Below are 10,760 nucleotides of genomic sequence, written 5' to 3'. Positions count from 1 at the left end.
CCTATCTTAGAAAATTTAAATTTAAAAATATCACTGACCGCACAGCTAAGGCACACAAGAATTGGCCACTGTATTCCATGGGCAGAGTATTTTGTTTATGTTGTTGCTGATCCGAAATGAACACAAGGACGAGATGAGATTTTTCTGACTCTGCCAGCATTCTCTGTGATCAGCGCCAACGGGAGCGCGAGCCACCCAGTTGAGAGTGAGTGGCGGCTCCAAAGTGAGCGACTCCTTGCAGTGACTGAGCTCAAGGTTCGAGATTGCGATGAAAATGTTGCTAAACGCAGTCGTAAAGTGTGACTGGTCCGTGTAGGGCAGCTCGAAAGAAGCGGAAACCGTTTTTCCAAGTGATCGAATATAGGGCACGGTCGTTCCGCGACAAACCGGTGTTTTCTGTGGGTAAGGATCCGAATGTGCTCTGCATCCAGTGGACGGATTAAAACTTTAACAAACTTTTCCTCAACAATCGCGCTTCTGAATCATCCGCGTCCGCGTTATTCCGTGCGTTGGTTTTATAAGGGTTGATTCAGCTGTTCTGCCCTTGTTGGAAATTCCCAACCGTCGAGGACAACCGTTGATCAACCACAAAAGCTGCAGGAGCTGTAAGATTTCAAATCTGTGCCGGGAGTGATTGATGAGTTTTCAATTTCGCCCTACCGAAAGGCGTCAAATTGTGCGGAAAGTTCTCAGGCTAGCAGTAGCAGCAACATCAGCAGCAGCCATTGATTTGGCGGCCTCGTCTTCACGCCTCCTGGGCGGAGAGTGACGGCCCTAATGGATCATTCATGCTTGCCACAGGTTATGTCTCCCTATCGTACGACCTATAATAAACGTAACGATGAAATTGCCGTTCGTGATGCTATATCTGAGCAAAAGCTTCTGAGCGCGTGTGACAGAAACCAAATAAAGTGAAGTGAATTTTTTCTTTAATTTCACCCATCAAGTGAATATGCAATATTGCGACCAGAATTTACTTGCAGCCAAGTTGGTGCAATGACACGTGAATATGGTTATGGGGTGAAATAAATTTAGCTTCGTTTTCTGACGGGCCCGTCTGACTTGTGCCAGTGAGCGGAAGTTTATTGTGAGATTTTGAACGAAGAGAGTGATAGTGCCGCAAAAAGAGTGCTTGGTTGAATTCTATGGCGACGTAAATAGTGCGGATGAAAGCCCTACAAATCAATCTTGATGTTGATAGATTGCTTAAGAGATTAAGAGAGAATATTGAAAGAAAAATTTTAAGTGATAGATATTTCGAAGTGGATGTAGCTTATTCCTTGTGGCTTACTGAGTTACCAAAAGTTTAATGTCAGTGTTTAATTGTGTATTTTACATGCAAGCAAACCGCAACAATGCCGTAAGAAATCAGTGAAATGAATAAATCAGTCCGGATACTCTACAGGATACCATGATGGATATATTCTCGTTCCAATTTTTGGTTGGACTAACTATTGTCCTGCACAATGCCGCAGGAGACGATATGGGTAAGTAATGTTTCTAGAAGTTACCATAAGGAAAAGTAAACCTGGTATATCGTTTTAAAGCCTTTTTGGGTACATTTCGTTGAAACTTTTAAAATAATTGCCTGCTTCAATATTTTAAATTTAAACATCAATATTTACATATTTGATTTGACAGTTATGCGAACATTGACTCAACTAGGTCACATGTGAACCGATTCGTCATCACCTTCTGCAGGGCGCTTGACAATCATCGTCCGCAGTGATCAGTCAATGTTTTCTATCCACGGAAAGCCGTGGAGAGGGATTATTTTTTTCAAATACAGTTTTACTCAGATGCTCGTTGCTCGTGAATGATCAAACGGAAAACACATCGAACCATTCATTTCTCTTGGGTGCACTGTTTGGCCCGGAACGCTTCCAGCAGGTCTCGTTAATCATGATAACGAACGACGGAAACACTAAACCCATGGTGTAGGAAATGAAAGATGGGATATCATTTTCCAAAACCAATCCATTTTCGATATCTGCAAAATGATGACAGCGTTAATCGGAATATTACGCTCTTTACAGAAATCGAATTCGTGAAACGGATTGCTCTGCAAGCGTTACGGAGCCGTCTTTCAGCGGTTGCTTCTTACATCGCGAATAACTGAAAGCCACGGGAAAACAGACTCCAATAGCCTTTCGACATCCAGCCATTACGTTGTCAGCTTGACGCAATTGCATTACTGATGTTGTACGGGAGCTTGTTAGTTCCATTTTGAATTCGATGTGTTAGATGGTCGGGCTTTTAATGGCTCGACGTGTTTGGCACGAAACATGAAAATAGGTCTATGCGACAAACAACATTACTTTTTCGCGGTCAGAATGTTTCAGGACTGGCATGGACCGAAGTGCCGAAAATCAATGCCTAGCCTGTCATACGACAACACACTGACGGTTGCAGTTTAGAGGGAGCGAAATGATGATGGAAACCGATTGACGTCCTTTTTGCGATAATAAAATTACAAACCTACCATGTCTATGATACTCACGCACAGATTGGAACTTTAGTTGGTCGAGTAGGGACAGAAATGCGACTTTCTCGAGATCGCAAACCTCTGATTGTTGTTTTCTAATCACTCATTGTGTCAACGTAACAATGCTGGTACACTAATAAAATGATAGCTGTTCAGGCGGTTGATGACGCCAAGCTCTCACCCACGCGGGCAGCATAGTATCATTATTATCATACAAAATCTTTTATACTGGAATGATGAGATTCTTGGCTAATGTTTGTCGGTGATGGATCATGTTAACAATCATGTTAGCATCAAATTATCTATCACGGCGTACGAGAATGCCGCCGTTAGGAAGGGACATCGTTAGAGTATCCGGTCCACAATACGATACGATGAAGAAAGTATATGACTTTTTTTTTGCTATTACACACGGATCCAACCCGGATGTTGTGGTCGTCGTATTTCAAAGTATCTGCATCAGCATTCTATCTACTATATGCTTTCACATGGTGAAGGCTGGCTTTGACAGCACGTTGACTGAATGTGACATCAAATCTCCGCCGTAGCATAATTTGTTGAATCTCCACCGTATCGAATTGCGCAAATCCGAGAATGCTTCAGGTTTTTGGGAAACGTTAGAAAGAAATCAGATGCTGGCACTTAAATTCGTGCGGAAAAGAATCGGATAAACAGGTGGCTCTATGCTTTGCTTTAATGTTCCTCGCTGAGACGCGGTGCATATCGAACTGACTCAATATGACAGCTTCGTTACTTTCTCATTATATTAATCCCAAACGCGTTGAGATGAGTTAGAAACAGGAAGCTAGCTATTCATTCTTCCTTTATTTTTTTCATAAAACCTAAGCCCGATTAAAAAGCTCTTTAAGCTAAGCCCCAATGTTTAGTTCAAAGTTTCAATTGTTTCGTGCAAAATACGCAGAACAAGCGAGGTTTCAATGTGAACACTTGCTTGACTTGGACTATAAATTATCAATTTAACGCGTAGGGATTCTATCGCCCTCTTTCGGTGTATACCAATCGCAGGAATGATGCTTTTTTCAATGTGTCTTGATTGCAGAATAATTTATTCATCTTGACTAGTTCCCATCAACCAACCTCATCCTGGCAAGGTGTGGCGATCTTTGTGGAAGAGAAGCAAACATCCAACAATTTTCAATATTCGAAAACTTTTTCCAAAAACCGCATGTAGCAACGGTGCCAAGTTGTTGGGAACAATCATGAAAACATTTAACGGCTCCAGCACAGCATGGAGATTTGTGTCCCATGCCGTGGCTTGAAAAATAAATATAATATATTGCTGCTTGTCACAAAGACGCCTTCCCCATCGACTACCCGTAGGGAAGGCATTAAGTATGCGCACTCTTTTACAAGCAAGTCATCCCAAATTTAATGGGCCTCCTACATTTGTGGGCAGTTTTGCAAAAACTTGACATCATTTCGGATGATTGGTGGGCTTGTGGTAAGCCAAAATATTTAATGAAAGAAAACTTTTCGACAGTCTCTACAAGGTAAACGATGACCACTGCACTCACGATATTGATGTTGCTAGGGATGCCAAAACGAATGTTATATAAGTTATGTAGTCAATTAGTTGAGTAAGGTCTTTTTGTTGGTCGTAATGATAAAAGTTAGCAATCGGATTAGAACTTCGTAAATAGGTGTAAAAATTGAACGAACGTAACGAATGTACAAATTGTCATTCTCTAGTTCGAACATTTTTGTCAATGCGTTTATAAATGATTTAACTTGATAGGGACTGTATGATTGCATGAATTTAGCCAAAGTTAAAATATTGAATCATCAACCGATTCACAATTCTGGAAGTATCGTCCTTCAAATAAATCAATATTGAATTATTAGAAAAGTTGTAATCTCCTTGTTTGTATATTATGCAGGGTCTGGATCTATAGCAACAATCGATTTTGATAAGGTAATTTACAATGGCCTTTTTGCACATTTCGGGTGTTACCTAGGCCTTAACTTGACGAATGTAATTTTTCAAATGTTCCAAAGTTGCAGGCTTGTGAACATAAACACGATCTTTTGTAGCCTCATAAGAAAAAGTCCAACGCTGTAAAATCGCCATAATAAGTCAATATCTTCAATTCAATAACAGTACTGCTCGAAATCGACGGTAGTGGTCCTCCCTTCGTCGTTTTCGAAACAATAGGGTTCTACATATGACGCCACCAGCCCATAATGCGCACCATACAGTAACGGCTTCTCTTCAATCGACTCAGGCTTTTTAATGCCCCAGATGCGGTAATTTTGCTTGTTTACGTAATCGCCAAGTGGAAAATGTGCCTAGTCGCTGAAGAAAATTTTACTGGAAAAATGAGCGTTTTCGGTCTGTTGCTCACAGAACACAATTGTCTTATTGTCTTCGTTGTTGATGGTCAGTAGGCTTCAATTGTCATGTTAGCTGGACTTTATACGGATGCAGGTGATAATCCGGGTTCGAAATTCCTACACCGACCCGTAAGAAAAGTGCGATAATCGATTCATTTTCTAAAAAGGCAGACATTTAACTTAAAGTATGACACTTGCGTTTGCACAGATGTATTCGAAAACTGTAAAATTGCAACCCTGTGATTTCGAAACTATGAAATGGATGACCGTATAGTTTCTAGAACAGATAGTCGAAAGTTTTGATACAGGAAGTATATTTCACATTAGCAGCTAAATATTTTTATTTACTTTTTAATTTGTTAATTCGAAAAAAACAAATAACTTTTCGAAATAAACATATACCCCCCTATCATAGAACTCGATTCGAGTCCTCGAACGTTCATTCCGTTCATTTTGAGTTCATTTTGCTATAGCTTTCTCTTTCTGCCCTCTCTCTTGCTGTATTCTGCTTTCTCTCTTGTTGTGTTCACTCGAACGGTAGAATTTCCGTTCGAGATCCATAATAGGGGGGATAGTTCAATGAAAAATTAGAATGACTACTTAACGGCCCCTATAATTCCAATGAAAAACAAGTTCTATGAGATTACAATATTCTAACGATATTTTCGACTTGTTTGATAAAAAAAGTTCTAACACGGTTCATATCAAACAATTGCCATCAAATAAGCAAATCTTGATTTTGAAGTATTTTATTTATTTTTTATGCTATTCATAAGACCAACACAGTTCACCTTATTTTCCACTCCGCATCTTTTCTGCAGGACTGCTTTCCAGCACATTACGTGCATTTCGCACGTTTTGCTGTGACGACGATCTCCTGACACTGTCCTGTCCTATTGGCACAAGCATATCCGTGGAACTGGTTCAGTATGGTGCAAAAGGTACGTAGATCCTTGATAGCTTCTGATAGCACTTTATTTTGAAGACGCAGACCCGTCTTCTTTCAATCTCGTCTTTCTTAATTTTGATTAACTTTCTGTTGTCACGCAGAGGAAAACGATACTGTGCAATGTTCGTACAGTGAACTGGATGGTCGCAATTATGCTCCAGAATCGACGCCATCATCATCTTCTACGAGTATGATGGACATTGTCCTACCGAACAATAACATACTGAACGCCATGAACGAAAGCATGACCAACTCCTCTATCGACAGGACGAAGGACAAGTGCACACCCCTTTACGTACTGCAGGTGAGTTGGTGCTCGACCACTTTACCCAACCGTCAATAGCATCTTCGTACTACATAACCTTACAACCTGGCTTTTTTACTATTGTAAGACTGGACAATTGAACTTTCATTACTATCTATATCATTTTTAAACTGATGTGGGGATTAAATGTAGCGTTCACTTATCGCCACTTAACAGTACTCGATCCTGCAGACGGTTGTTGAAACGTGCCAGAAAAAGCGACGTTGTCGGTTACATGCTGCCCCGAAAATATTCGAAACAAGTCCCTGTCCTGGCATTCATCGGCTGGTGGAGGTCAATCACAAATGCCGCCCATGTAAGTTACACTACCTTTCAGTTTAGATTCCACCTGCTTCCGGTCAGCAAAGAAAGTATTTTGGACGCATTCTTTTCAATCTTTCGTTGAGCTATCAGTTGTTTTGCGTCATGATTCTCGTTTACGTGGTAGCAGATGGTTGTTTTATAAATACTTTTTCGTTGAACTCTTCTTTTTTGATGTTTGCCCTGTCAGTCGAATTCCGAAGCATGACTTCTTGCGAGAAGGACATCGTTCGGTTGACCTGTGGCCAGTACACGCGCATAGCGATCTACAGCGCCACTTATGGGCGGACGGCGTACGAAAGTTCTCATTGTGCGCAGGCAGCCACCTCGCAAGAGCAGAGTAAGTTCCAAGCAACCACGAGTTTTAAAGTCCTAAAATTGGGACACAAGAGCACAAACACAATACCTTGACGTTGTCTCTAGTTATCGCCATGCCTAAATAGTTGTCTTCAATCACCCTTCGTCTTTGGACGATTCTTTATTTTCAGCATGTCTCTCGGAGCACACGAGTCACACGCTGACGGAAATCTGCCAAGGCCGGCGGAAGTGTACGGTGGCAGTTGAAAGCTCAACATTTGGCAATCCCTGCCCGGAGAGCACTCGGGTGTACCTAAAGGTGATATACGCCTGTGGTAAGTGGCGCCAAGACAGTTGGTCACTTGGCACACGATTCGGCATAACTTTGTAAACTTTGTCTAGTTTTTCTCGGCTCTTCCGTTGTCGTCACCAGTTTCCAGAAACGTGTTCCGGGAGCGCTACATTACGCCACTGGAGGATGACGAACTGAACGAGCAACCATTCGAGTCGGGCGAGTTGTACGATGAGGAATTAACACCGGTGCCAAACCAGATAGAAGACTCAGCGGCCATAGGCATCGGTGCCACCAAGAGCACCCTCAAGTACTTGAGCGAGTCATCGAGGGTCAAAGCTGAAAACATAGTCAACCGTAGCAAAGGCGGTGAGCTCGGGAACCGGATATTTGATTCGCAACTGCTTACTAACCCATATCATCTACTCCGTGTTGCTTCTGTTGAATGGTGACCTTGCAGCGACAGGAGACCCTCACCAGACGATGGCTAGTCTAGACGAGGGACAGTTGCTCATCGTGAGCATCGCGGTTCTATTCTTCTGTTGCATCTGCCTATCGTTCGGCGCGTTGCTGGCATACAAAATGAAATTGTTTCCGTCCCGAACCGCAACGCGATGCATCAAAGGATCAGATTCGACCGAAAGCCACTCCACGCCATCTAGCTACCGACCGACGAGCGACGACTTTGACCTGGTAGACTCTGGCCCGGAACAGGTTATTATGGCCGAAAAGTTTGCAGAGGTGAGTTTTGATATCCCAAATTCTAATAACTTGTTCCATAGGCATTAACCATTTTGCCACCGCTTGTTGTTAGTTTTAATTTACCGGGCATTTTGTTATTGCTTCTAAGGCGCTAAGAAATTTTTGATCCTAATTTTCGCTTGGGTCATCATACTATGATGTAAGCATTACGTGACAGTCGGCATTTGTTGATTGGTATCGGACTTTAAACTCCGTGTTGGCAACTTGTGGCCATCGAATGACGTTCGAGACTGGAAAAGCGTCACTTATAAATCGCACCGTTATATGAGTAACTTAAAGTAAATTTTAATCCCGTGATGATTGCACGGAATTGAAGCTTCCACCGTTATACTATGCGCAAACCTGCCTCTAAACATACGACACTTAACCATTGGAAATCAAATTGGTTTGGTGTTCAAACTGGTTCAAGTTGCTCTACTAAAATAGATATTTTACAATTTCATTTATCAGTTACGACTAAACTTGTAAACATTTACATAACTTATATAACCTGACAGCAAAATTCGTAGCATTTTGAAAACACGAATCTCATTCCCAGCCTAAAATGGCGAAGCTTCGAAGAACATCGTTAGATACTTTATGGAGGATATCTGTTGCACATGTGCTGAAACATACTGATTGTAGTATTCTATTGAGATGCAAGGTTTAATAGGTACATGAATCCGGGTCCGATCCGAGTATTTTATAAAGTTTTACTTGTTCGCAGTTGTTAGCAAGCGGTTCAGTTTTCTCTTGTCAAAATGTTATCCTTTGTCTAATACGAATTGCTCTATACTGAGTCGTTTGACCCTTGATATCGGTGTTTCTGGAAAACATTTTGTAACAAGTTCTAAAACCTGATATAGCTTGGTTCAACAGGATTTTATCAACATTATTATCAGCTTATTGATAATCAAACCTAGACCTCACCTTATGCTTATCCGATAGTGACGTAAAATTATATTGCAAGTATGAAGACAAATTACTCGGGGGCGACCTACGCTAGGTTAAATGTTTTCGACGCCACTGATTAGTCAATTTGGAAAATCTCCATGAAGATCTTTCAAATTAATCTTTCATTGTGGTTTTCCTGTTTGTCTCGCAGCAACAATCAACACCGACCCAAGGAACCGAAGCTATAGCCTCCTCGTGCGGTACCGTCTGCTCTAGCAACAGTATAAAGCATCCCGCTTTCACCTTTGGTGACGTTGAACCAAACCGCGGGTCCCAACTGTCGCAGATCTCTACTACCATGTTCATTCTGCCAAACTATCTGATGACCGAAGCTCCGGTTGGCTTCCTGTCCAACAACCGCCGACCATCTCGATTGGCGCGAACAATTCTGGACGACAGTTCCGCACCGAAAACGATACCACCAAATGAGAGCCTCACCATCACCCTTGCCATGGCCGACATCACGAGTCAACCGGGCTCCTACACTCATCCCCATCATCCACAACAGCCGGCCCACCAGCACCAATCAGCGTACGGTGTTGATTCCTGCTCGCAGTGTGCGGTCCTCGGTTTGTCTTCTGCTCCACCCACCGGATCTACCGCTATGTATGGAGGAACGGCTGGACCGAAAATGCTGCTGGGTCCGGGGGCCCTCGGGGCTACCAGCAACACCGCAGTGTTACACCCGTATCAGCACAATCAATCATTAAAATCTGCCCCCAGCGATGCTCCAGGGCAGCCTGAGGTGGTAGAGTTGTTGGTAGGCGCCTGTGACACGAAGGGCGCAGAAACCACCCTGACCAAGTCGAATTCTTTTTTATGGCTGGGCTTGAAGATCGGGCTGATGTAAAGCTGTAGGGTAAAGCTGTCAAGATTGATCTGTTCGATAATTCATCGAGCAGCCTTTTAAACCTTCCCGGTGCATGTATATGCTTGCCATAGTTCTGATGGGCTCGTGGCGCTTCACGATTTCAATTTTTTTTTAATATTTCATCTCTGTCCTTCGTTACTACTCTGTGATTCGTTCGTGACGGTCCCGGAAGAGGCCGGATTTATTTTGCTGGCCCCATTTCCTGAACTCTTTCACGTGCTGTACATAGAGGTTGAACTGAGTCTGAACAACGGACCTCAGCCACTACCACACTAACAACATTCAGCTTGACAGCTTTACCCGAACATCCGTGACAAGTTTATCGCCAATTTGTCGAAACGAAACATTACGAAGCCAGATTCGAATCAAGGAATGGTCGTCGTACAGCAGATAGAGTGAATGAAGCGAAATACGGCAAACGATGACACAATTTCAGTGGAATTGTGTAGCATGCAAATTGCGCAAAAATGATAGGAAGGTAAAACCATTCCAAAACAGGAGGATTGTAGCAATCCAGGATTCTTTTTTCGTTCTATTTCAACACCAGCCTTTGAAACGAGAACGAAATCGTTGGTGTCTCATGTTCTGTGCTCTATCATATAGAGCAACATCAAGTTCAGGTGCACCGTTAAAATATCCAAACCGTTCCTTGATAACGTCTCCGGCTAAGGATGCTGTTTCGTCTACCAAACCGTGATGGCGAACGCTGTGGATGGTTAATTTGAATGTACTTTTTTCCGGAGCTTCAAATAATTGTTTTAGATCAATTTTGTACATTAGTTCACAACATAACAGAAACCGTAATTGTAGTCGAAGATGTAAAGGAAGTGTAAATATACATTTTAAATTACTGTTAGTCAAAAAAAAGGTGCATTTTATTTTAAGAAAGCAATTATTTTTTCAGTTTCTTGATGGCAGAGGTTGTTGAATGCGATCGTCATAGAAGTGTGTACGATATTCAAGAAGGTAAGTCTCAGGGACATGTGTTTTGTGCACTACTAGCAATAAGCTGCTACCGGATGAACTTCTTCAAATTACGTGTTTTAACATTACATGTAAGTATTTAATTATCCGTCGTTCGACGAAACTGATTCATTAGAATAAACATTTGCCTCATCTACTAATCGTATTAGATTATACATGATAAAAAAGGAGCAAGAGTAAAAATCGAACTATGTTTAGCTATTTGAATCC

The 10,760-nt window shown here is 42.0% G+C and overlaps 1 protein-coding gene across 1 annotated transcript; it reads left to right on the top strand.

Annotated features, from left to right (window-relative positions):
* Positions 1 to 1,411: 1,411 nt before the first annotated feature.
* LOC128275967 (uncharacterized) lies at positions 1,412 to 9,545 on the top strand. The gene is made up of 9 exons (XM_053014436.1): positions 1,412 to 1,487; positions 5,659 to 5,778; positions 5,888 to 6,090; positions 6,268 to 6,406; positions 6,602 to 6,751; positions 6,900 to 7,043; positions 7,142 to 7,369; positions 7,467 to 7,741; positions 8,847 to 9,545. The coding sequence occupies exons 1-9, from the start codon at positions 1,412 to 1,414 to the stop codon at positions 9,543 to 9,545; spliced, it is 2,034 nt and encodes a 677-aa protein (XP_052870396.1).
* The last annotated feature ends 1,215 nt before the right edge of the window (positions 9,546 to 10,760 follow it).

The sequence above is a fragment of the Anopheles cruzii genome, unplaced genomic scaffold (genome assembly GCF_943734635.1).
Source record: "Anopheles cruzii unplaced genomic scaffold, idAnoCruzAS_RS32_06 scaffold00116_ctg1, whole genome shotgun sequence".
Lineage (NCBI taxonomy): Eukaryota > Metazoa > Arthropoda > Insecta > Diptera > Culicidae > Anopheles > Anopheles cruzii.
Note: the sequence above shows the minus strand (reverse complement) of the source record. Positions and strands in the feature narration are given on the sequence as shown.

Bases quoted from the DNA above. Each gene is read 5' to 3' on its own strand.
- LOC128275967 (XM_053014436.1), top strand. From the start codon at position 1,412: ATGATGGATATATTCTCGTTCCAATTTTTGGTTGGACTAACTATTGTC. The intron at 5,779-5,887 runs GTACGTAGATCC...GTTGTCACGCAG, and splicing joins GGTTCAGTATGGTGCAAAAG to AGGAAAACGATACTGTGCAA. The intron at 7,742-8,846 runs GTGAGTTTTGAT...TTTGTCTCGCAG, and splicing joins TGGCCGAAAAGTTTGCAGAG to CAACAATCAACACCGACCCA.